Source organism: Populus alba, chromosome 14, assembly GCF_005239225.2.
Source record: "Populus alba chromosome 14, ASM523922v2, whole genome shotgun sequence".
NCBI classification, from domain to species: Eukaryota; Viridiplantae; Streptophyta; class Magnoliopsida; order Malpighiales; family Salicaceae; genus Populus; species Populus alba.
In genome coordinates this window covers 6,258,268-6,285,469 of record NC_133297.1, presented here as the reverse complement: position 1 = coordinate 6,285,469, position 27,202 = coordinate 6,258,268, and the positions used below count along the sequence as shown (strand labels likewise).

The following is a 27,202-nucleotide window of genomic DNA, read 5'->3' as shown; positions in this document are numbered from 1 at the left end:
TCATATCTGCCCTGTAATTCAGAAACATGCATAAGGAATTGAAGGTTAGAAAAGAAACACAATTATTTTCATTAAATCACATTTAAAAGGACTTGTTATGAAATTTTAAGACCATCCACATTATATTTTATAATTGATTATTTATGTTTATAATTAAATAATTGCATATATATCATATCAGAGTTTTAGATTTAGATATTCAAAAATTTATATTCAAAATAAATAATACAAATGTTCAAAATCAATAATGCATGCTGTCCTTTGCATATGTTCATGTCAGTGGTGACTATATGGACACGCAATCAATTGTACGTAAGTTATGAAAAGATAGACTGTAATGCAGTATTCTTGTTTTACTCGTAAAATTATATAATTTTATAAATTAATATGCATATAACACACGTAGAATTAAATTAAAAACTCAAAATCAATTAAAAGTATTTAAAACCGATCAAACTCGATAAAACCAGTCGATTTCAAGAGTTTGATAAAAGTTATGGAATTTAAAAGGACTTGTTATGAAATTTTAAGACCATCCACATTATATTTTATATTTGATTATTTATGTTTATAATTAAATAATTGCATATCAGAGTTTTAGATTTAGATATTCAAAAATTTCTATTCAAAGATTATTATTTCTTTTAATTCTATAAACCCAGATTTTAATTGAGGAATTTTATGTATTATAATGGTTTTGTATATGAATAGTTCTGGAGGAGTTCTATCAGGGTGACAAAAAACCTTTTTTTTTTTTAACATAACATAAAATATATAATATAAACTTGAGTTATAAACTCAAATTATAAAATCATAAAATCATAAGTAAAATATTTTAACTAATTATATTTTAATAATTTCAGTTAAGTAGTAAATAATAATATAACACAATTAAAATAAAAATAAAACAAATAATATAAATATTTAAATATCTTAAAATATATAATTCAAATAAAAATTTATGTATAATTTAAAAAATACAATAATATTTATAAAATTTTTATTAATTAAAAATTAACAAATCTCACTTTCAATGTAAATAAATTACTTTTTTCATGTCATTGAACGCCTAGTTTACACGGTTTGCTTTAAAGCTACGAGGAAACAAACACCCATCTGATCTAAGAAAAAACCCACGTTTATTTGTTTGTTTGTATCTCATCTGCAATCGTTTCTTTCATTTCTAATCAAAACCAAATCAAAGCATTTCTCATCAGCAAGATTCCATTTCTTTCTTCTTTTCTCTTTTGTGGCCATGATCAGGAATCTAGAAAAGCGATCGGGTGCTGATAATGGATCGCCATCAAGAAATAGCGGCGGCAGTGACAAGGTTGTTTCTTGATCTACTGCATGAAAGAGATCTCCTCCAACACCAGAAAATAATGATAGAAAGATGCCTGGCTCTAGGTCAGCAGCAAAAGAACAATTTTAACCACTGTGGAACCAGCTGCGCTGCTGCCTGCTGGTGTTAATCGCTAGGGTTGGGAATTTGAGAATTGAGATTTGAGCAAAGAGAAAAGGGGATACTGGGAGTGGGGACTGTGGGTGGAGTATCGGGGGAGTCAAGGTCCAGGGACAAAGACTCAAGGAGAAGGAGTCACCATTTTTTTTAAACTTTGATCAAACTCGTGAAATCGATCTGGTTTTATCGAGTCTGATCGATTTTAAATTCGTTTCATTGATTTCAAGTTTTTAACATAATTCTACATATTATATATATATTAATTTATAAAATTATATAATTTTACAAGTAACTCATGATTTTAACAAGAATACTGTATTACAGTCTATCTTTTCATGACTCATGTACACTTGATTGCGTGTCCATATAGTCACCTCACCACTGACATGAACATATTCAAAGGACAGCATGCATTATTGATTTTGCACGATTTTGGAGTTTTTTTTTTTTTTTTGAAAATTAGCATTGCTTAGAAAAATGATAAAATAATGTAGTTTGAATTATTATTATTATTTTGGTAAAATAGCACGTGACATAAATTTTAAGGAGAGAAGAGTGGGAAAAAAAAAAGAATAAATGAGACCAAGCTCCAATAACAAAAACTCCAGTGCTAGAAAAAACATATTGACAAAATAAATTTAACAGTGTCAAATAAAATTAGCAATAGTGACAACATTAGACCACACGAATAGTGACGTGTTTTTCTTGATTTTGCATGCGTATTCACCAGTGACATGAACATATTCAAAGCTCAATGAGATTATTTATTTTTATATTTCAAAAGTAGTTTAAAAAATATATTTTTTTTTTTAAATTAGTTTTTTTATAATAATTTTAAATTATTTTGATGTGCTGATATTAAAAATAAATTTTAAAAAATAAAAAAAAATATTATTTTAATATATTTTTAAATAAAAAATATTTTAAAAATAATCTTGATTGTAATACCAAACAATTATGAATCATGGACGGTGCCAAGAAATTATGCAATGGGCTCCTTACCTCGTATCAGCAATAGTAAGTGTTTTTTTTTTGTTGATTTTGCATGCCTGAAGTAAGGATCAGCAATAGTGACAAGATTAGACTACACGAATAGTGAAGTGTTTTTCTTGATTTTGCTGCATGCGAATTCACCAGTGACATGAACACATTCAAAGCAAAATGAGCTTATTTATTTTTATATTTTAAAAATATTTTTTTTTATTTTTTTGTTTTAAATTATTTTTTTATAATATTTTCAGATTATTTTGATGTGTTAATATCAAAAATAAATTTTAAAAAATAAAAAATATATATTATTTTAATATATTAAAAAAATATTTTTAAAAAATAATTATTTCTATAAGAATCTTGGACGGTGCCAAGAAATCATGCAATAGGCTCATTACCTCGTATCGGCAATAGTGAGATTAGACCACACAAATAGTGAAGTGTTTTTTCTTGATTTTGCATGCGTAAAGTAAGATCAGCAATAGTAAAAGATGAGACCATCTTTTTATTATTATTATTTAAACCAATAGTATTTTTTAAAAAAATTATTTTTTATATTGTTTTTAGATTATTTTGATGTAGTGATACCAAATATAAATTAAAAAAATATATTATTTTAATATATTTAAAAAAAACACCTTAAAAATGTCACAATCATAGTAAGAAGCAAACTGAATCTTGGACGGTGCCAGGAAATCATGCAATGGGCTCATTACCTCGTATCAGCAATAGTGAGATGAAACCACACTTTATAGTGAAGTGTTTTTCTTGATTTTGCATGCGTAAAGGATCAGCGATAGTGACAACATTAGACCACACGAATAGGGAAGTGTTTTATTTATTTATTTATTTTTATTGAAAATTAGCATTGCTTAGAAAAATGACAAAATAATGTAGTTTGAATTATTATTTTTTTTGGTAAAATAGCAAGTGACATAAATTTTAAGGAGAGAAGAGTGAAAAAAATAATCGAGAACTCTAGTACCAGAGAAAAATATTGACAAAATAAATTTAACAACATAAAATAAGATGAGGAACAGTGACAAGATTAGACCATACGATGTGGAGTGTTTTTCTTGATTTTGCATGCGTATTCACTATTCACCAGTGCTATATTTGATTAATTTTTAAAATATTTTATATTTAAAAAAATATATTAATAATATTTTTTTATTTTTTAAAAATTATTTTTGATATCAACACATCAAAAATATATTAATTTTAAAAAAAATTAATTTTAAAAAAAAAACTTTTTAATCACAGTGTCAAACGTATTCTGACCCTTGGACAGTGCCAGGAAATCATGTAAAGGGGCCATTACCTAATATCACGTTGTAAGTTCTTTCAGAGACCAAATTACGTATTTGTCATATTTTCTCTTTCCTATAATAATGCACGTCTTGGTGTAGAGTGTGTTTGGTGTTCTGATTAAAATATTATTTGTATAAATTTTATTTTTTTTATTTAAAATTATTTTAATATATTAATATTAAAATAAAATTTTAAAAATATATAATATATATTATTTTAATATATTAAAAAAAAACATTTTAAAAAGTAATATTGGCGCTATAAAAAATGTCTAAAAAACAAGGCACCGTTGGCCTTAATTAATAATTACTACTGAAACCTGTTAATTAATGTTTGTTGAACAATGCTAACCTGCCCAAACAGTGTGGATCTGCTAGAAAAACCATTAAAGAGGAACTGTCCATTTGCATGAAAAATCTCATGCAGCAAATGCCCTGTAGGTCTTTATTAATGAGGTTGAAAGAAAAATCATAGTTATTAAATCTGAACTGTAATAGATTGGGTGGTCAATTCGAGGCTAGACAGGTCAGATTTATTAAAAGATTAGCTAGTGTAATGACCCGGCAGGTCAATTCATGATCCGAGATAGACCTAGTATGTTTTTTTTTTAAATATAGGATTTGAAACTCATTAATATATATATTCTATGTTCCTAAGAAAAAATTATATTTTTTCAATATAGGACAAAAAACATTTTGGTTTAAATACTTCAACTTAAAACAATAACATAGTATCCTTTTAATATAGATTTGAAACCTATTAATATATATACTCTATGTTCACAAAAAAAAAAAAATATATGTTTTTTCAATGTGGGATTTGAAACCTATTAATATATATACTCTATGTTCTTAAGAAAAAAAGTTATTTTTTTTCAATATGAGATAAAAAAAACTTTTTTGGTTTAAATATTTTAACTTAAAAGTTTAACATAATATTTTTTTAATGTGAGATAAAAAAAACTTTTTAAAATATTCTTTTAAACTTCATTTATTTACAATATGTATAGCCTATATTTACATGGACTTTTTCATATAAAATATTTAAAAAAATTATTTTTCTAGATTGACCCATGAAATCCGGGACCCGGCCCCTTGGTCGAGTCAACCCCTGAACTGGGTTTAATAACTATGAGACAAATAGCTAGAAATGTGAAAGTTATCAAGTTAGATAGAAATAATAAATAATATTAAAGATAAATTGAAATTGAATAAAGTCTAGGTCCCCTTGCTTAGACTTCTTATGAAATATAGCATATGTGCTCAATACGTACATCGTAATAATATAATGTAGAGGAGTGGCATGATCCGATATAGTTATAGTATATTAAGTTATCCATTTATACCAATATTATCATTGATGCATGCATTTAAAATGGTTATGTATTTGTTAAACAAAGTTCCTAGTAAGGCAAATCCATAAACACCTTATGAATTGTAGACATGTGAAGAACCTAGTTTTAAGCATATATATGTTTAGGGTTGCCTGACAGGGTAAGAATTTATAATCTACAAGAATGGATATTAGATTCAAGAACAACTAGTAATTTTTTCATTGATTATAAAAAAATGTCTAAAAGTTTTAGATTTTATTATCTTATCTGTAACATAAGAATTGTTGAAACTGGAAATACTAGGTTCATTGAAAATAATAAAGCTAGTAGGAGTGAAACACCGTGTAATGTGAAAGTTTAAAAAATTAAAGTGTAAGTTCTTTTACTCTTTACATCTTCTAAAGTTATAGTTCTCAAATTATTAAATAGTTTAATAATCATAAAAAACAATAGATGAATGATTATATATCCCACAATGAATATATTATTAATGAACCTATAATAGATGACCCATAAAAGATAACATTAAGTAGGTCTTAGATACAAAGAAACTCTATATTTTGAATTATTTTATCACATATATGTAGGAGTTAGAATTTGACTTAAGAACTTATTAAAATACTTGAAGATTGCAAAAGACTCAAATGCAATGGGTATTTAAGATCAAACGAGACTTAAATGATAATATTAAACGGTACAAGATATTACTTGTTGCTAAAAAATTTATTAAGAAAGATGATATTGGCTGCAAAAAAACATTTTCATCGGTCTCTAATAAAGAATCACTCAGGATTATCATGGCTTTGGTATCTCATTATGACTTAGATTTACATCAAATGAATGTGAAAAATATATTTTAAATGGGAATTTAGAAAAAAAAAATCTATATGGATCAATTAGAGGGATTTTCAATTGAAGGAAAGGAGTTCATGGTATTTGAACTTAAAAAATAAATATACAAACTCAAATAAGTTTCCAGAAAATGGTATTTCAAGTTTAATGATACTATTATTTTATAGTTTAAAGGAAAACACTATTAAACGGTGTATATATTTAAAGGTCATTGTGAGCAAGTTTTTATTTTTTATTTTGTATATTGATGATATCTTGTTTACAAGTAATAATCTTGGTTTGTTACACAAGACCAAGAAATTTCTCTCTCATAACTCCAAGATGAAAAATATAGAAGAAATAACTTATGTGATTGAGATAAAAATATTCCAAGAAAGATCATAAAAGTTGCTAAGATTGTCTAAAGCAAATATATTAGTAAGGTTTTAGAGAGACTTGAAATGAATAAATGCTTAGCAAATTGCATTCCAATTCAAAAAAATAGATACATGTAGTTTCATATAATGCTTAAGAATGGATTGGGACGCAAACAAATAGAAAAAATTCCAGATGCTTCAATTATTGAGAGTTTCATATATACTAAAACTTGTACTTTGCCAAATTTTGGTTTTGTTGTTAGAAATTAGGCAAACAAAAAATATGCTTTTAAATGAGAAATTAGTTTTGTTGGTTTTAAATGGTGTGTAAATGCAAGCACGTTGTGGTTAACACTGAAGCGCATCACAAACAATATACTTAAGATCAGTTGGTTTTGAGTTTCAAAATTTTTTTTTTTGGGATAAAAAGCAGTTTGAAACTCAAAAATAAACATCCCCTTAGTTTTTTGTCCATCAAAATCATCTACTCATTCTCAAATGTTGGGAACATTCATCACATAGTCTCTCATGTTGGTTAAATAGACCGCTTTTATTGTAATTGTGGGCATCATAACTCTCATATTTTCAATTTGTTGTCACATGTGGTTCCGCACTTTCACTCCTTATGGCTTCCCTCATGGATCTTCTGGTATGTTTTGCTCTTTATAGCTTTCTTTGATTTTTTTTTTTCTTTTTAATATGATATTGGTTTCTAGCTGTTCAGTGTGAAATGGGCGTTTGGTTTATCAGTTTTTGGACCGAGTAGATTGTGTTTTTGTGTCGTTTGATTCTTAGTTCCTTAATGTCATGCATAATGGATATATTTTTTATTGGTATGGTGAAGGATTGGGATTTTTAGATTCTTGCATCTACAAGCTTTCAGATGGTTTTGGATTCGATGTGATTAATGTTGTGATCTTATTGAACTAAATTTTGTATGGAGACAGATTTAACGGGAGGCGGTTCCTTATAGGGACGATGGATGAAGCATTGTGGGTTTCATAATATTGTGCAATTTTCTATACCAGGATGACTGATTTGTGTATAGAGGATGAAGACGGAGTTAAACACTGTCATTTAATTGCCGTGCATGCAGGTTTAGAGAAAGGGAACAGTGTAGATGAACAGCTAAGGCGCCAAAGATGATTGTTCGGTACCTTGTATGAATTTTTTTTCTTTTATTTTATTTTATCTAAGAATTGCAAGGACTTTCATGTGCTGAAACTGTTAGCCCTAATCTGCCACTTTCTCCAGCAAACTACTTTCTTCAGTGGGAAATGACTTGATGTTGATGGGTTTACACTTTCAGGACATTGTATATCAGCATTCTTCTTATTCGATGTATGACTGAAACGTCGATGTTTGATGGTTAATTTCTCACAGGAATTAACAGAGAAACCAGCCATTGTTGTTAGCCGCCGCCACGGGAAACTTAAGATTGAGGATCTTAGATTGTTTATTGATGAAGGTGTTGTTAGCGGCCGGCTTTTTCTCCCGACTGGTGACAAGCAGCACCTCTATTTCACAAGTTAGTTCCATTGATCTTTAAGCTCTAATCCTAACAATTATCAGAGATGTCAAGCATCATCAAACTTTAGGATGGCTAGATGCATGATTCACTTGTTTAGTTGAGATTCATGCGCATGGGTTCAGCTTAAAACCAGGTTTAGTTCGCCAGCACACAATCCTGTAGAACTCAATATCTAACAAAATTATTCACTCAAACTAGAGTCTGGCTAGGTGTTAGGTTTCCAGGATTTCGGACAAGAGCAATAACAGGATTGCATCTGCCATAGGGCATCAATCCTTACTTCTTTCTTTCTGTTTTTTTTTTTCAGTGGTAAGGGGAACCTCAGGCCAGCTTATGCATCAACATAGACTGAATCCCTTCAAGAACGATGTTAAAAGCACAACAACCATATTGGCCAGGTGTATTCAGATAAATTTAGTATTCAGATAAATCTTGTGAGTGTTGGTCTCAAAACTTGAATCTAAGAAATCAAGGAAGCAAATCTACTTAACTACCAAGACAACCCTTTGAGGTTATAGGACACCAATCCTGTTAAATAAAACATAGCACAAACTGCGACTTCCATCCGCATGTTGGCAATATGTTCATATGATTCTGCCTTGGTGGGAAAATACATCAACAACAACTGGAAATTTTAATACTTGCGGTTCCATTATCACACGACGATTCTATAATGTCTCGCCTTCTTTCAAAAATTGGTCAGCATTTCTTTCTGCAAAAAGCAAAAACCAGAAGGCCCACCATCAGGCAGCAGTGCCAACCTCACAGGACCTTCAGCTCCTTCTGCAGCGGTGAAGTAGCCGGTATTGGTACTTATGTCGGTCTTGCAGTAGCCTGGGGAGACACAATTGGCATGGAAATTCGGGTACCTTTTGGCCAGAATCCTAGTGTACGCATTCATGGCAGCTTTAGCAACACTATAGGCAGAGAGTTGAGTCGGCCAGCCTTTGGATTTTAGCAACCCTTCCTTGAAATCTTTTAGAAACTCCTTCAAAATTTCATCTATTCTATCTCCAGTGAGGCTTTCAACATCATTCAGCAATCCTTTAACACGTCCATTGGGAATATTCTAAACCACATAGCAGGAAAATACTTGTTATCTAAGCTACATGGAAACCTAATAAATAACAGTAACGCAAGAAATGTTATCATTCAAGAGAAACAATTCAGCCAGATTTCTAGACCCCGTAAATGACAGAAAGTACTACCTTCAACAGTCCCAATTTTGAAGTAACATTTATGATCCTTGCTGAATCAGAAAGCTGGAGGAGTGGAGTTAGAGCTTCAACCATTCCTCTTACCCCATAATAGTTTGTTTTGATGCATTGTTCTGCCAACTCAAAACTTTTAGTTTCAATTTCATTCCACACTTCCTCCCCGTCTGGCTGCATTTTACAAAGAAAAATCTTATGCCATCTGTAACATTCAATATCATCAGAGTGGCGATTACAAACAAAAATTAGGAATTATCTCCTTTTTTTCTGAAATCATTCCAATACATCAAGTCTTACCCAACAACCAGAAAGCTCAAAGGCTCTTTGGAAAGCATCAGCATTTAGCACAACTCCATTAATCGCAGCATTGTTCACCTGCACAAGGTTCCAATTTTCTCAGAATATGCACTTAAGAATTCAATTGTTCAACAAATTACAGGACCTAGAATCCAACAAATTTGTTATCCCACCAAGATGTCAAGTTTTCCAAATTTGGTTTTGACAAACTCGACCAAAGAAGCAATGGAATCTGGGTCAACCACATCTAGCTGATGGAAAACCACAAGATCATCAGAGATGCCAGAGTCTTTCATCTTTTGAACAGCTTCAAGGCCCCTCTTCTCATCTCTAGCTGTCAACACCACAACAATCCCATGAGAAGTCAACTGCCTACATATTTCCAGCCCAATCCCTTTATTTGCTCCTGTCACGACTGCATATCTGAGACAAATCAAGAATTTGTGGTTATTTAGAGACTTAAGAGTATGATAGGAGTTCAAAGCAGTGCCTGAAAATGCAAAGTCGAGCTCGCCTCTTTGTTGCAGTGGAGGTTTCTGCCATGGCCGATGAGGTGTAGCCGTACAGATGAATTCCGGACTATATAAAGCCTTAACAAATTGCGTGTCTGCACACACATACGTATATGCTGATTCGGATTGCGTGTGATTCGGATACGTGTCTCTTTGATTAATGATAAGCACTTAAAAATAGTTATTTTGATATCATAAATTATTAATTTAAATAATAATTTATGATTAATAATTTTTTTGGTGTATTATTATCTCTTTGTCAATTTTGTTTATTTCATATTGTTGATTAAAAAAACAGTTTTTAGGTTTTCTTCTTGGAAGGGATTCATTAACTAATTTGGATAAAAAAAATTGATAATTTTTCTTTGAAAGAAGGATTTTGTTTATTGATTTGAGTAAACTAAGTATAAAATTTAGTTACAAGGAAGGAATTAATTCCTCAATCCATTTACATGAAATGAAATTATTAATTTAAGCTCTTAAAAATATGAATATTATCTAAACCAGAACCTTAGTGGTGGATTTTTAGCCCTTGAGTTATTTATCAAAACTTTTAGTCTGATCCCTTTTTTCTTAAATTAGTATAACTTCTCTCGTTTAGTTTTAAAATATCACTCTAAACAAGTGAAATCCCAAAACACCCCCCTACTTCCGTAAATTTTTGTGGTGAAAAATCCAACAGATTAATACATTATTCACCAAAAATAAATTTGTTAAATTCCCAGTCCATTTCTGTCATTAATTGGACGTGAAGGTCATATGTTTTTCTATTAAATAAAAAAAAATCATAAATAGCCTTCAGAGATATAAGAAAATGCGCTTTGATTTCTTGATCATGATTTAATTGCGATGATGGAAGTAGAGGTTAGTTTCTTGATGATCATTGAGGGCTGTAAGAATCTATTCCTAAAGAATATTGGAAAGGAGAAGATGAGGTTTTCCTCACGGACCCGCGTTTAAGCAAAATTCGAGTGCAATCAACCAAGATTGAGACATAGGGTGCGCGAGTGGCCTTTCAATATAAGCTACAGCTGGTTATTGAGAGCTACAGCTGGTTTATTTCAAATTCCCTTACCCTTCAACTCAGTTCAATTCAAACCCGCCATCTGATGATCAGATCAATAAAAGGAGGAAGCAAATTGCGCTGCAATCGATCTTATAAACAAAATCCCGAAAAAGAAAAGGAAGAACAATAGATCAGTTGCAACACTGCCTCGAGAAAATGAGCTCAGTATTGTACATAAATAAATCCTTCTCATTAACAATTCATAGCTCAAGCAGATGAGCTATCGAAGAATATTGAGTTCCTGTTTCCATTACTTGCCCTTCTTCTGTTTCTGAAGTTAGCAAGTTACGAGTTCACAGGAAAATAGAAACCAAGAATATGGAGGTTGGATGCAGCATTTCAGACATGGTTTGAAGAAAATTACCCCAACGGAAAAGATGAGTCGAGCCTTATTTCTCATGAACAAGAGGGCTGTAAACAGGGAACCACATACTCTGCATGACATATGCCACAATCTCCTCCTGCATCCAAAATCACAGCAATAATAAAAGATACTTCAAAGCATTCTCACGGTAAAATTGATTAGATAATTCTTACAGAGTTGTTTCGCAAGTAAAGGCTTGTAGACATTATTTATATACAAGGTATGCAAGGAATAGATGGTAATTTCCTTATATCAAGGCCTTAGAGTGCAAATACTCAATTACTTTTGACAAAGAAATCATAAATCTGAAGGTGTTTATATACATATAAAACAAAGATAAAGGAGTTCATGTTTGCATATATTCATTCCTCTATTTGTTTAACACTTCTCATATTACTTCAACATAAGTTCATTTAAAATAGAATTGTATTTTACTGGCCATATTTTTATCAAAAGGATTGCATTTACTCAGTAATGAAACATACTTTTGACATGTGCTTGAGCTCCCGGGGGCCTACATCACCACGTCCTTCTGCCAGGTCTTCTTCAACAGCTGCTTGCACAACTGCAGCCCCAACCTCCGCTGTAATATGTCGAATACTGCATAATTAACAATATGGCATCAGTCAACAACACGCCTACATCATAACTTTTTTTTTGTGATGATGAGAACTGCCCAGTAAGGCAAGGCAACCATGGGTGTCGGCCACAAATAAGTTGCACTTTATTACAATATGAAAGCTAATATCCAATATCCATTGTCAATCTACCTCTCAAGTTTAATTACATGATGTTTATCTAAACCATGATAGAAAGCAAATGATAATATGCTTCCATCCTTGCCCTTCCATGGAATGATTGGCTGCTCAAATTCCAGCAATAAGCAACAAGTAGAAAATGAGTTTTTTTAGCATAACATGAACCAAAAGGAAGATGATATGGTTTGCAGAATTATACTGTCTGCAAACTTGTATAAATGCTATAAATATGCCGGTTGCAGTCATGCAAGACTTAATATTTCAAAAGGCAAAATGCAGGAAGAAATCCCCCCACCACCCCAAAAAAAAAAAAAAAAAAATTAAATAAATAATAAATAATGTAACCACCTACATCTGAAAACATTACCTATCAATAGATGGGTACAATATGCCCTTTTGGATTTCTTCATCCGTCATGTATGAAGCGAGGCTGTGCAAATTAAATCATAGCAGCAATTTAAAGGGAATAGAAACTTCAAGCCAAGTGATATAATCAGAAAGATGGTAAAAAATATCAACCTAACATTAATGAGAACTTGCAGAACTTTAGATGAACGTGATATGTTTTCCGGGTTTTTATTATGAAGGTAATTTTTGTTCACCAATAGTAGATGTTTAAGAAAATCAACTAAATAAATAATTCTGGAAGCATCTAGGTGAGCATGAATCATATGACAGCTTATTAAAACTATCAAAGCATAAATATCATAACGCAAAAGATTGAGAGAGTTGTAAATCATAAAGTTTATACCAACTTATAGATCTATCAATCCAAAAATACAAGATGCAGGGTTAACACCAAATGCCACCCAAAATGTGGCAGCCAGCTTATTATTTGATAATGATAGGACAATGCATCAGTTTGCATCATAATGAGTAGACTACTACTTTCATTGAAAACATTTAGGACCTTTCTACAGTAACAATTACAGTTCTTTCAAATAAAGCAAAACAGTTTCAGGTTAGGGAAAGGTGGCAAGTGAGCAAATTATCATATCCATACCATTCAGCAGCTGCTTGTAACATTCCATCAGTTATAACGTGTGCACCTGAGAGAAGAGTTCCCAAACCGATCCTGAAAATAGGAAATAAAATTATATATAACTTCATTATTTAAGCCTGGTTGGCAAAAGTCAAAGAGTAAAACCAGAGAGACACGAACCCAGGAAACAGGTACATATTATTTGCTTGATTTACATGTCCTACTTTTCCATTTCCTGCAAACACATAAATGATCGTTGAAGGTGATAAATCATTGAAGTCAGAATTGAATATACCATGATTTAGAATGAACTTTTTATTAAATGGAGAAACAGGAAAAATGCTTCTAGATCATCATTATATTCTGTCAAAAGACTTCCAAACAAAATAAACATCAATACAAAAGTACTGTACCTAGATCAACATTTTCAAAAGGGCTTCCACTTGCAAAAACTATATTCGGTCCAGCATGCTTGAAAGCATCAGCAGCGTTGCATTCAGCTGTTCCATAGAAAACACAGACAGTCAACAAAAAAAATCTAGCAGCCGCCATCATAAATTCTGCAAGTTTGTGGGGATTGCCGAGGCAAACCATTCATCGTGGGGTTTGACATGGAAAAAATAGCAGGTTTAGGTGAATCTGATTCTCGCATGGCCTTGAGCACCTGATTCATTCCAATCAATATTAAGATAGATGGAAGGGTAACAGTGAATGCATAATTATTTGACAGCAACATTGCTCAATTTTGTACTTGGGGACTGTATGGAAACTAACTTACTAAGCTCCTAGTAAGGGCCATGTTAGTGGGTAGTTCAAAGTTCTTTTCTAAAGAAGATGGGATAAAACATTATTCATTCAGTATTTTATTTTAATTCAGGTTGAACTCATTTGTCTGAACACGGTTGTAAAACTAATGCCATAAAGACAGTCGAACCCCTGCCAGTCATAAGCAAGGCAATACTGCATCAAACATCAGTAACAGCTAATTATGAAGAACAATGAAGGAAAAGAAAGGACCAAGGACCTTACCTGTTCATTAAAGATCCCACCAACTCCAGACAAACCAAGAAGCACATGGGGCTTCAGCTTTTTAACCTGAACAGGATTTGACTGTCAGCAACTAGAACTCTTACAAAAAAAAATAGTACACAAATTTACAGAGTATAATTCCGAGGTTGAGCAGGTAAACAGTATGCTTCTTCTTTCCACATAGGTCATAAAATTTCTGCCATAAGTTCTAGTAAGTTTTACCACTTCAAGTAGACTAGCTCCCTCCCTAAGTCCTTCAACATCTTTTATGTCTTTAGCAAAGGGTGCTGCAGCTGGATCAAGATTTTTCCTCTCTTTTGTGATGAGACCCTGCACACAGACAAATCTCTTTCTCAAACATAATTTAGTGAATGACGCCATGCATGCAGATGATATTTCAATCACACCTATCAACAAATAGCCATTGATCATAAATAACATCTATTTATTCTCCTCGCCAACCAACAACAAAAAAATCACTAATATTATGCCTCCAGTATAATAATCTCATAAAGCCATCAGATCTATGATCCATTTATCAAGGATAAAGACCTGATGGCATGTCAGAGAAGATATCGCAAATGCTGCAGTCATAAAGAAAAGTGTAGTGTTTTACATCTTTATCAAGTAGATAACATTGATTCTTTGCAGTCATTTCATTGTTCCCGGACATTCTTGAAAGAGCCTGTATTGCCATGGTAAGGACACCAAGCCCTGCACTGTAAGAAGGAAAAAAGAAAATGTAAAATAACGCAGAGGATTAGTACATGCAAGCAATAGATAAATCATTGTATGCTCATTACTTTCTTTTTTTTCTTTTTCTTTTTTTGGGTGAGGGGGGGGTTAAAAAGATGAGAAAGTCAATGATTTTCTGCAAGTACCTCCCGGCACCCACTACTACTATCTTTTGGTTAACAAAGTCAGACAATGGTCGGCCTTGGGCTCTCACACTTCCCAGTAATCCAGCAAGTGCAACACCAGCAGTTCCCTATAACATCAATAGTAAGCACAGTTTCCATAACTGCATATCATCGATGATAGTGTATGGCCCTAGGCAATAAATTACATGCTCCACGTTATAATATACTGGCATACAACAGCAAGTACTCAGTACTCACCTGTACATCATCATTAAACATGCAAAACCTTTTACGGTATCTTTGCAGTGTTTCAAATGCCCACTTCATCTGAAAATCTTCGAACTGGCACATTTTCCAAATCAAGTTAGTGGCATGAATGAGACCACACACTATTGAAAAAAAAAGTGACACTCTCAAAAAAAGGCAATACCTGTACAATGGCTTTGGGCCAGCGAGTATGAACAGCTTCCATGAACTCATCAACAATCGATAGATACTCTTCTCCTTCCAGCCTAGGTTGTCGAAGTCCTAAATCTGTGAAAACAAGTCATAAGGTTTTTTGCTAGAAAGAGCAGATTCAAAGGGCACTTCGTATAATATGTTCATTCTTTAAAAAAAAAAAAAAACAATAAATTAATATGATCCAAAAGGGATGGAATGGCATGAACTCGCATGCTTTACTCACAAAGAGGATCTTCAAGCAGCTTTTGATTGTTAGTACCAACATCTAACATAACTGGGAGTATCTGTTAGCCATGAACATAGGTTCAGTACTACAAGTGGTAACAGATTAAGTAACAAAGCAAATAATATATCATAATGAGTAGAATTAAATATAGTTTCTAAAGTTAAAGAGACTCCAGATCTTCAAGCATACACAGCCGGGTCATTCATAATATATCTTTATAAATGCAGATAAAACAAGCACAGTAACAGCAAATTCTATATATAAATATTTAAACAGAGCTAATAAGTACACACAGAAAACCAGGGAGGGTAAGAGGGGTACATACTCTCTGTGGATTGATACCAGCAGCAGCAACATACATATCAAGTTTTCCAATAGGTATTCCAATTCCTTGAACTCCAAGATCACCCAGGCCGAGAATACGGCTGCCATCAGTGAGGACTATCATGTCTACCTGCACCACACAAATGGAATTTAAACCTATGATCCTATGATATAATGAATAGAGTAAAACACAATCTTCATTACTCTATCAACGACAAATCTCCAATAAGGAAGAGAGGCAAAAGGAAGATTCTGTATTATTTGCCACATTCATTCAAGATTCACACAGTACCTGTTGACCAGGCCAGTTGTAGATCATTGACATCATCTCTCCCTTATCCTTTGCACTAAAATACATTCCACGTGGGCGTCTAAATAATCCTGAGTAATTTTGACACACTAACCCTACTGTTGGAGTGTATATAATGGGAGCGAAATCTTTGATATTATCAATGAGAACCTGGAAAGGAAAAGACATAAAATGTAAAGCACATTAAATTTCAAATGGATTTTAATATTTTCAAGATGAGATTTGCAACGGAACTTACTCGGTAGTATAATGTCTCATTCCTGTCATGTAGTCGATTCAAGATCCTCCATTTTGCTAAGGAGACAACACTGTATGGTTGGCCCTGAGTATTCTTCTGAAGGGACCTATATGATTCCACTAAAAACCAAAACACAAAAAACTTAATAATGTTAGTTAAAGTGCCAAACCGAGAGACCATTCATTTAAAGAGATGGAGCAGCGAAAAAGAAAACAGAAAAGCTTTCCTCAAAATTCCAGTTATAAAGAGGAGACATCAAATGATTCCAATAAACATGCTTCGCAAAAGTTACTGCACTTTGTATTTAACAGCCTAGCTAATTGACTGATTAGTTAATTCATGAATTATGAGATCTCAGAGGAAAATTTATTGTGGATTGATCAATTATTCCACTCATCAATTTTTATTTTTCAACTTAATCCACATTTAAAATTCTATAACCACATTAGCTTTATTTTACCTAAGCGAAAAGCAGATGCTAACAACTTTAAGGAGGTCAGTATTAAACTTACTAAAACGATCATATTGTTGCTCAAAGGATATAACACGTGGTGGAAGCAAACCACGTAGTCCTAGTCGATCTCTTTCAGTCAAAGGAAATCCTGTATCCTGCTCAAAAAAAAAAAAAAAACCAGAAACCATGAAAATCTGAAAAATAAAATCAAATAAAAATAAAATGACTTTATTTTGTGAACAGCAAGTATTAAAATGGTTCACAAAAATAAAAAAACATATTACATTTAAAAGTCAGGGATTTCAAGAAGATATGAGGTTACTTAAACAAATCCAACTCAAATCACAACTCACGAATTCTACTAAATCTTGATCTTCTTTTTCTTGCTAAAATACCTAATAAACTAAAAAGAAAGATCAAGGAGGAACAGAGTAGCAGAGCAACCATCTTGAAAATTCCGTTACAAATAAAAATAAAGAAATGTTAACCTTATTGAACCAAGGATCATGAAGGATATCAGCGCCACGTTTATGAACAATACAAGCACCAGGAATCGCAGCCGCGGAGAAAAACCGCCACTGCGACGAACTGCGCACATTCGACGCCGCAAATCGCGCTACCCTCCACATTATTTTTCCCTCAATTCAATCAAATCTAGAACTTCGCAGACCTTGCTAGCTGAATCGAAAAATCTAAAAAACAAAGAAAAAAAAAAGAGCTTCACTGCATCTTACTGGTATTAATAATAATAATAATTCAACCAAGTCCACGCTTCAGGTCTATTCATAATGAGTTGATAAATTATTATTCACCTCGTGTCATGAAAGAATTTTATTTTATTTAAAAAAATATTTATTTATTTTTATTTATTTTCTATATCAGTCTGTCAAAAGGCAAGGCTGCCCAGTGATATAACGGGCAGGAAGGGCATGTGTTGGGATTTAAGTGACCGGGGGCCGGTAGCACGTGGCCGGATTGGATTTGAATCGGGTAGGTTACAGTCACTTAAGCGGACGATTCTCCTGTGGATTCCTGCCACGTGGATTCAGATATTTTGGTTAACTCTTGATTTTCTTTTTCCTTTTTTAATTTTATTTTAGCTATTAAGGTATATCATATATGTGGAACAATTTTCATGGAGCAAGACATTCCTATAAGTAAGGGCATCAGGTAAACTATCATATCGGGATCAAAGTGTATTTACTAGAAATATTAAGCACCAGATTATTTTATCTTATCATTTAAGGGCTATTCTAGAAATATAAACCCCTTTCTTTTTCTACCCAATAAAGAAAACGTCAATCCTTGTTCATGCATCAACGTATCCGACAAAGGGGGGACCAGAGCTATTAAGTTTCTGATTGAGACTACAATTTTAAAATACTTTTTATTTATAAATATATTAAAATAATATATTTTTTATTTTTTAAAATTTATTTTTAATAATAAAGCATATCGCAATAAAAAAATATTTAAAAATAAATAAAACATCTAAAAAATTCAAGAATAATTGAATCACAGTAGCTTATTAATTTTGAGCTATTTAGCTTCTATTTTCTTGGATATCACGGTAAATATTATTTTTAAAAAAAATAAATTTATTGTAAATTTATTAAAATAATATATTTTTTATTTTTTAAAATTTATTTTTAATAACAGCATATTAAAACAATACAAAAATATTAAAAATTTTAATTTAAAAATAAAAAAAATTCAAAAAACTTCAAAAATATAATTGAATTCAATGGCTTTTTAATTTTGAGCGCAGCAGTGATGAAAATTCAAAGTTCATGCTGTTAGAGGAATAAAATAAAGCATTAATCAAGAAGATACAGCTTGGGCATGCATGAGGTGTTAATACATTTTCTCTTTTTTTTTTTTTTTATATATATCAACAAGGTATTAATAATTGAGATGTTGTAGATTTTGTTCCGAGGAGTTCAAGAATATACCATCATCATCTTCCATCGCCTCTTAACCTTTTTCCGCATATTTCCCTTTTCAACCTTTTTTCCGCATATTTCCCTTTTCACTTTTATATACATATTTTTTTTTGTGTTTGATAATGTAAAAATAGTTATTTTTTAAAATATTTTTTATTTAAAAATATATTAAAATTATATATTTTTTTATTTTTTTAAAATTATTTTTTATATTAACATGTCATGAAAAAAAAAATCAAATTTCACTAAATCCTACTTGCGACTTAGCTGGGACTGTTTGACCGCTCCAAACAATGAGAACCCCAAGCTTGTAGTCAATTTCAGCTGCCAAGCAGGAAATTTGGATCATAGGCATCTGATTGTTTAGTCTCACCCACTCGCATCACTGATTATACTGTTGTGTTATCTTTGTCGCGTTTAATCCATCTTGTTCCTGAAATAGAGTGCAAATATGTTGAAACATTGAAGAATTCCAAGTGTGTTTTTGAAATTACGTTAATATTGATTTTAAAAGTGTTTTTTTCTTAAAAATTCATCAAAATAATTTTTTTACATATATTATTTTATACCAACATGGTAAAATCATAAAAAAAAAATACTATAAAAAATTATCAATTTATTAACAGTATGGCTCAGATTATAACGAAAGGGAAAAAATAGCATCAAAATTGCAATTTCAAACATCAGTTTCAACATTTTCTTGATGGCAGAAAACAGGACAGGGCAATTTATTAACAGTAAGATCATACCCACTCCTTAAGTTGCACGATTTAAATCTTATTCTAGTATTACCAGAACATTCTCAATTTACTGAAACCTGCAATCAAAAGATACAGCAGGCGCTTTGCCATGCTGAAAGTTACAACTGAAGCTCCAAAAGTTACTGCACGTCATTGTAATCTTTAGTCCCAAAGTTCTTGCACCAGAGCTGTGATGGAATTGGGCGAACAGGTTGATGTGGCCGTTGCTGCAATAAAAACATCTTCTCAGGTTATGATTTCAACCCCCAAACATAAATTATAGTCAAGTAGATGGTTGCTAACATTCTCTCTCTTCTCAGCTCCCTACTCTGCTCAGTTAATACTGGAGCATTGGACTTGTGTTAGAAAAGCTCCACGCATATTGCCTAGATCATACTCATCCTTGTAACAAAAGGTGTCATTAAATTAAGTGAACACAGTATGAAACAAAGAAGGAAAAACCAAAATATCCATTAACGTAAAATGCATCAGCATCATGTCTATTTGATAGGAAAAGAGCTCCATAACAGTAATGTTGCAGTCTCTCGATAGAAAACAAAGAATGGTTCACCATTCCCTATCAGTCTATACAACCTCTATATCAACTAGTTCCTTTCAACCTAAAAAAGGGGAAGATCAGGGCTACAATCCATCAGAGGATCAATTAAAAAATCTATTCTCCCAATCTTTTTGTACTATCTCACAAGTCACAGCATTTCAGGAATGGATCAACATTCAATCAACTCATACCATCACTCTCAGTGACCGAGTTGTTCCTCAACTTTTAAGAGTGAGGTCATGAAGACACCCCAGGGACGGAATAGTGCACTCACTAATATTAAAAAAAAAGTACATAGTTCAGAAAATAGCTTAGAAATGAAACTGGATGTGTGATGGTCAAATTAGGAACAATGAGATAAAGCTAAAAGTTGGCCGTTGAAGTTAAACACCTTGGCTTTAAAATAGTCAAGCACAAGACAAAAGGAATGGCTTACTTGAGATACAATCAAACACTCATCTCCAGCAAAATCCCAGACTCAACTAAAAAGAACTTTAATCATCAAAACTTTTTCCTTTGATATACAAGAAACTTGTGCATTCCTTCATTAGAACAGTGCCTATGTGATATGATATATAAACTAGACATGAAGAAACATTATTATTTTTATTTAAAATGTTGTGGAGATGCAATTTTAAAAAATTATCTAATCTAGGTAGCACAAAATGATGGAGATATCCCATGGAGATCAATCTTTTTATCTTCATTTTCAGGGCATGGCATTCCTCGATGTCATGGTCGTGATCAAGGTGAAAGTTAAAAAAACCTATTAGGATTTCCCTGTGTGCATGCCACTCTTACTGTGAGGAAGGTATTGCACAAAATACTTTCCCTAAATAGCAAGAAATAATAGTAAGAGGTGTGGTCAAGAGTTTAGGGAATGACAATCACGAATGGATCTCGTAGTGCTCCTCTTAGATGTCCTGGTGGAAGATTGATGGTGTTGTTGAGATTCTGCTCTCTGAAAATGAAGGTGTCTCAGTTTGATATGACACTTGCTTCTTCTACTTGAGTATAGCTCTCCATTGTTTATTTCGCGTTAGGTCCTGTCAAAAAGAGTATACAAGCATTACCAGAAAAGGTAGTTGTAGACTCCATTGATCAAAGCTTCAGTGACAATGGGTTCAGGTAGATCTTTCATCGTTCCTCATTTAGCATTTCCTCGTTAAATCTTTGGAGATATGATTTAGTGTTTATCTTCTCGTTGGGTGATAGTGAAGAATGTTTTAGCTGAAAAACTAGTGTTGAAACAATAGACGAGCTTAATAGAGAGATCATGAAGGTCAAAGATGAAGCCCGACTCAAGACTGTGATATCATACCTCAGCAGATCCACAAAATATTGTTGGGAAAATTTTACATGTAGCGTCACTTTTTTGCGTTGCAAGCTATAGGATGCTTCTAACATTTTGTACGTGCTCTTTGGAATATGTAAAGCCATCGCAATTATCCAAGTTGGCCTTCACAAAGACAGTTTTTGGAGAGATGAGTGTGTAACACTCAATGATTGACAAAGTGGAGAGTCTCTCACTTGGTATGAATGGTATTCTTTCTTAGGAGCTTGTGCAGTTATTAATCTCATCTCATGTTTAGGACTTTTTCGAAGGAGAGCATGTGAGGGAGGCTTTGAAGAAGATTCATGGTGATAGTCACACTTACGATTATGACTCATTAAAGAGTGCTCTTTATAATGAGAATGACTTCTTTGGAGAGTTGGGGTATTGTACCTACTTGACACATCATTTTGTCTTTTCCCTTTAAAGAACTAGAATTATCTTTGTGCACCTAGTGCATGTGATGAAGCTATGTGTTGTATCTCTTGTTGATGGAATGGAAGAGCGTGAAGTTGTTCTTGTATAGCTAGAATAACATTATTGAGCACTTGCACTAGATAAGAGAGTTGGTGGAGACCTGAAGAATCTAGAACTAGGAAGATTAGTCATTCCCTTATGTCCTGGAGTTGTGATAGATATGAAAAGGGTTTAGTTTCCAAATCATTGATGCGGTAATGAAAAAACCTCAAGCTAGATATGGGCTTTCCATGGTTGCATCTTGAGCCAGTGACTCGTCTTGAATGTAGGATTTTATTTGTAGCATGGGTTGATCCTAAAAAACAAATTCCTTGTGGGAATTGGGGCCATTCTTATGCTTAAATTAGTAAATGTCGAGGGACGAATAATGAAAGGAAGAGAAAATAAAATGTAGTGAGTGAAGAGAAAATTCTTATGTGAGACCTTATCTCTTGGAGTCTCTGTATGGAGTCCAGGACTTGTTAGTTATTTTATGTGACTAGGGTATTTATACAGTCCTTGAACTTATGTTATGAAGAAGAAAATATTTTCTTTGAAAATTGAGTCAGCAGATATTGGGTCATGTTAGCCATTGGTGGAGATGTCGGTAGCATTTTACTAGAAAGTTAGGGCTATTGTATTTATACAGTCCTTGAACTTATTTTATGAAGAAGAAAATATTTTCTTTGAAAATTGAGTCAGCAGATATTGGGTCATGTTAGCCATTGGTGGAGATGTCGGTAGCATTTTACTAGAAAGTTAGGGCTATTGTGCCATGCACATCATTGGTGTAGATGTTACCAAGAAATAATCATTAACTAGTTTGCACTATATAGTAAAAGTACTATATGCATGAAAAGTTTGTGAGTGGCTACTCGAAACTTGAAAAAAATACATCGAGGCGTGTTGGGACAAGATTAGATAAACCAAAGTGAGTCAAAATCAAGTCAAGGCCTGATATGTTAGGTTGCTAGTCGTTCGAGCATAGCACTAAAGGTTTATAAAGCTAGCCATTTGGGCTAGGCCCTAAACAGCTAGGATTTCTACGAGTACGGGCAAGCCAAGACAACTAAAAATCCAGCCATATGGGAAAAGCCTGGACAACTAGAATGCTGGCGGGTGCAATGCACACATCAACGAGTGAGCCACTCGTGCCTTCAGGTAACATGTGTGGTCCACTCTAGCATCCAAAGGCGGCCTTACCATATGCCAACGGATTCACCTAGTTGAGAATTTTTTTTTATGGTATTAGGAGTGTCATCGAAACTTAAGTGTGACCCCGACACCCCTTTTTTTTTTTTTCTTCTCCTCTTTCCTCCCTTGTTTTTTTGTGTAATTTCATTTCTTCTTCTAGCCGTTGAATTATTTTTGTTTCTCCCATGGCTATTGAGTTTTCATAACAATTTGGGTTGATTTTTGTTCATTACAATTTATTAGAGGATTGCATAGGACATGCAGAATTATTTTGTAAATGCATGAAAATACAAGGTTTTTCCTAGCCATTTGGGCTAACTAATAGTTTTTTGGGTCAGGCCCAAATGCCTATAATTTTTTTTAAATGGTAAGGACTAATATATGTTTAGGCCAACTTAAAGTTGTTTGGGTTGGGCCCAAACAAGTAGAATTTTTTTTATTTATTCCTGTTACACCATCATTTACCTCCCATGTCTTTCAAACAATCATGCTTGGGAGACTATGACTAACAAAAGTGAGGAATATTTGCTTTATAAATGTTACCTTCTATGCCTGCATGAGAGGCCTCCATAAGAGTCCTAGTAATTTTTGTTCACATTTATGTAAGAGAGAGAGTTTGTCTGCCTGTAAGTGGGATAGGGGTTTGATGAGTTTGTTTTTTCATCTCACAGCTGAGAACATTATTATTTAGAAGGTAAAGAATGCTTTGTGCAAAAGTAGTGTTAAAGAATTGTGCAAGGAGATGTTGTATGTAAATGTGTAGATTTCAATAGAGATCTTGCCATAGAGATTTTCGTGGGAGATGTGCTTGGAGACAAAGAATTCACATGGAAACATGAAGATTTCAATGAAAAATCAGTGATCTTGCTATGGAGATTTTTCGTTTGAGACCTAGAGATATGTTTGGAGATTTCATAATGAAATTTTTTGTAGAAGATGTGGGAGGTGATGGTACAACAAAAAAATTTTAAAAAAAATATCTAGCCATTTAGAGTCCTGGCCTTTTGGGTGACCCACATGGCTAGGAAGGGTCATGCATTTCCAGAACAATTATGCATGTCTCATGCAACCCTCTCATTAATTATAATGAACACAATTCAATCCAAAGTGTTATAAAGATCAAATGGTTATGAAAGAAGCAAAAACAATCCAATAGTTTGAAGAATAAATGAGATGGCATAAAAATACAAGGGCAAAGAGAGAAAAGATAAGGAAAAAATGAATGGAATGTCGGGGTCACACCCAAGCTCTGATGACAACATCCTAGTACCATCAAAAATATCTCGAAGAGGCAAATCTATTAACACCATAGAAGGCCACCATTGAAGGCCAGAGTGGGCCACACACGCTGCCCGAAGGTAGTGAATGGCTAACTCACTAATACTTGCATTGCACGTGCCCACATTTCAGTTATTTAGGTCAAGCCCAAACAGCTATAAACCTAGCATTTCGAGTCCCGACTCAATCCTAACTCACCTTGGTGTGTCCATTCTGGCCTTGACACACATCTTTATGCATTTTTTCAAGTTCCCAAGAGTCGCACACAAAATTTCCATGCACAAGGTACTTTTTCCATGCACACGGTACTTTTTCTATGCACACAGTACACTGCTTTTCTAGCCAATGGTTATTTCCTAGTATTATAACTTGCTACCATCTCTACCAATGACACACATGGCACAACAACCCTCAATTTTCAAGAAAAATGTTACCATCAACGTCTCCATCAATAACAAGCATGGCACAACACCTGATGACTCAGTTTTCTAAGAAAATATTATCCTTCTCCATGAAGTAAGTTCAAGGACTGGGTAAGAATACTCAAGTCATGGACTCTACACATCCTTCAGGAGACAAACAATTTTACATAAGAATTTTCTCCTCTCTGCCACTTCATTTTATTTTCTCTTACTTACATTTTTTCACCTACGTTCACTAGGTATCAAAATATCTTGTTCCTACAAGGAACTTGTTTTTTAGAAACAAATTAGGTCATAGATAAAAACCCACATTCAAGACTCGTCACCAACCAAAACGAGGCCATGGAAAGCCCATATCTAGTCTGAGTTTTTTAACGACTATATTAATGTCATGACCGCCAAAAATCTAGTAAAGAAAAAACACATTTGACTTAAGAAAGTTTAAACGATCGTCTTTGCCATTCATGTCAAAAACAAGTGAGATGTTATTAATTTGAACCTCTATCATTTGGCAAGAAGAGCTATTGAAAGTTAGAGCAATAAAATTTCGTAACATAAGCAAAAGAAATTGCAGGTGCTCTCTAGGAGCCCTACTCACATGAAATTGGGACCCATCATTATGTGATTGGAGGAGTATTACTCCCAAAGTACTTGCTGGAGAGCTTACAGTGGAAATTAGCAAAAAAACAAGTTGAAAGTGAATGGGTTTTCTAAGAGCTAGGGGCAGAGAGTTGCAATGCATTGGTGGTGATGGCAGGAACCCAACAACATGTTGGAAACAAGAATATAAGATTACCAATCAATATAGCTAATCCTTTTCAATATGCATAAAAGAAACTTAATGTAGTCTCCGACATAACACAACTCATGCACAGAAACATAAGGAACTACAATCTCATAGACTTACACCATATGAACATATTTGAAATACCTAATCTCACAAAATTCAAGGACTCCACGTTTGTAATAAATAACCAGTAAGCCAATTATTATACAGCTAATCATTGATTAGATACTGGACTTGTTCATACCTTTATGATGAGTAAAAGTGTCAAAGGATCGATTAATGTAGACACCAAGAGGCACCCGTCCACATACAGAAACAAAAGGAAGTACCAATAGCTATGGGTCATATGAGTTGCATACAAAATGTATAATAATAATAATATCATAAAATTCAAGGAAAACTCTACTTCAAAAAAAAAAACACACCAACAACAACAACATTGCTTGCCCGGTGTCCCAACCATAGCTAATCCTTTCGCATGGAAGACCTCACTATTTAACACCAATTAAGCAGTTAATTAAACCCAGTAATAACAACCAATATTGGATATTCATTCTATAGGAATTGAGAAGATACCGAAAATCAAAAGATTAAAACAAGTTAATTAGACCTAAAAACGATTAACTAGACCAAACCAACAAAAGTATGTCAACACCTCTAATTGAATCGCCGTCTACTACACTGTTTTAAAGATCTAAGATCCAGAATTCAAACATCTAACCATTCCCACAACCAAACAGAAAGAAAATAAAAAATTAATAGAATGAGAAGGGAGACCTCGAGTTCAGCGGATTTCATGGCAATTGGAATGCAGATGAGGAAGACGCCGAACATGGCGATGGCGGTGTTACGGCGCCAGTGCTTAGGTCTGCAGTATGGACCTCCACTCATGCTCCAAACCTTCGCCCTAAAGTCACCGTGGGCCCCCTCAGCTCCGTGTCCATGTTCTGCTCCTCCTCCTCCCATCTTCGATCGGGCTGGTCACTCGCTAAAAAATGGATTTGAGTTATATTTACAGTAAAAAACCTGACAAATAAATTACTAGTAAATTAGCAGAATTTACCAGCGAGATGAATAGTCAGAGAGGGGGGGGGGAGCAAAATGAAGATGACGGGCTCTGCTTTGTTACAGTTGTTGGGATCTTTCCTTTCCAGATTCCTTCCAAGCGTGGAGTGCTGTGGAGTGTGGACGGTGGAGTTACTGGAGTAGGCGTCTGGCGTGTCGTGAGTGTGCTTGCCTTGAATTGATGTCGTTCGTGCTCTGGAGGGTATTTTTGTCTTCCCAACTCTCCGGACTTGACGAGGTGAGGCAGCAAGAAAGGGCTTTTAAAAAACAAAAGGCCTAATAGCATTTGGGCTCCTATGTTAGCACCCATGCCTCCTCCTATATTTGTTTGGAGTTTTCTTCGTTTTTTTTTTTATCAAATGAAAGCTATTTTTCTTGTGGTTTTTATTTTTTAATTTTAAAAACCACAACTAATAACTTTTAACGTTTTTTTTTTTTTTCTCTTTCAAATTTTTCAAGCATGTCTCCACTACCGAGTACATTGGGCAAGAAAG

General features: G+C 33.3%; 4 protein-coding genes across 7 annotated transcripts in view; all 4 read right to left on the bottom strand.

Moving 5' to 3' along the window:
* Window positions 1-8,289: 8,289 nt before the first annotated feature.
* LOC118041692 ((+)-neomenthol dehydrogenase-like) lies at window positions 8,290-9,989 on the bottom strand. Of its 2 annotated transcripts, none has more exons than XM_035049167.2 (5): window positions 9,861-9,989; window positions 9,520-9,769; window positions 9,347-9,424; window positions 9,044-9,220; window positions 8,290-8,904 (listed from the first exon to the last, which is right to left on the bottom strand). In XM_035049167.2, the coding sequence occupies exons 1-5, from the start codon at window positions 9,887-9,889 to the stop codon at window positions 8,524-8,526; spliced, it is 915 nt and encodes a 304-aa protein (XP_034905058.1). In that variant the 5' UTR covers window positions 9,890-9,989; the 3' UTR covers window positions 8,290-8,523. The 2 variants fall into 2 exon arrangements, with proteins under 2 accessions (XP_034905058.1, XP_034905057.1); XM_035049166.2 differs by having other exon boundaries at window positions 9,837-9,909.
* Window positions 9,990-11,072: 1,083 nt separating this feature from the next.
* On the bottom strand, window positions 11,073-17,743 carry LOC118041498 (NAD-dependent malic enzyme 59 kDa isoform, mitochondrial). Its single transcript, XM_035048862.2, has 19 exons — window positions 17,420-17,743; window positions 16,990-17,086; window positions 16,478-16,596; window positions 16,222-16,389; window positions 15,931-16,059; window positions 15,603-15,663; window positions 15,348-15,451; window positions 15,176-15,259; window positions 14,939-15,045; window positions 14,674-14,776; window positions 14,280-14,387; window positions 14,058-14,123; window positions 13,620-13,692; window positions 13,442-13,528; window positions 13,209-13,263; window positions 13,050-13,121; window positions 12,414-12,476; window positions 11,774-11,888; window positions 11,073-11,385 (listed from the first exon to the last, which is right to left on the bottom strand). The coding sequence occupies exons 1-19, from the start codon at window positions 17,558-17,560 to the stop codon at window positions 11,314-11,316; spliced, it is 1,824 nt and encodes a 607-aa protein (XP_034904753.1). The 5' UTR covers window positions 17,561-17,743; the 3' UTR covers window positions 11,073-11,313.
* Window positions 14,893-27,202, bottom strand: part of LOC118041698 (uncharacterized) — a 25,565-nt gene continuing 13,255 nt past the window's right edge. Inside the window, exon 8 of the transcript XR_012167898.1 lies at window positions 14,893-14,903. The gene's annotated coding sequence lies outside the window, so the exon portion shown is untranslated. The remainder of the gene's footprint in view (window positions 14,904-27,202) is intronic.
* Window positions 19,512-26,951, bottom strand: LOC118041379 (uncharacterized). Of its 3 annotated transcripts, none has more exons than XM_035048686.2 (3): window positions 26,707-26,951; window positions 26,421-26,620; window positions 19,512-19,841 (listed from the first exon to the last, which is right to left on the bottom strand). In XM_035048686.2, exons 2-3 carry the CDS (start codon window positions 26,607-26,609, stop codon window positions 19,755-19,757), a joined length of 276 nt encoding a protein of 91 aa, XP_034904577.1. In that variant the 5' UTR covers window positions 26,610-26,620; window positions 26,707-26,951; the 3' UTR covers window positions 19,512-19,754. The 3 variants fall into 3 exon arrangements, with proteins under 3 accessions (XP_034904577.1, XP_073260576.1, XP_034904575.1); XM_073404475.1 differs by having other exon boundaries at window positions 26,421-26,627; window positions 26,707-26,950; XM_035048684.2 differs by having other exon boundaries at window positions 26,421-26,631; window positions 26,707-26,946.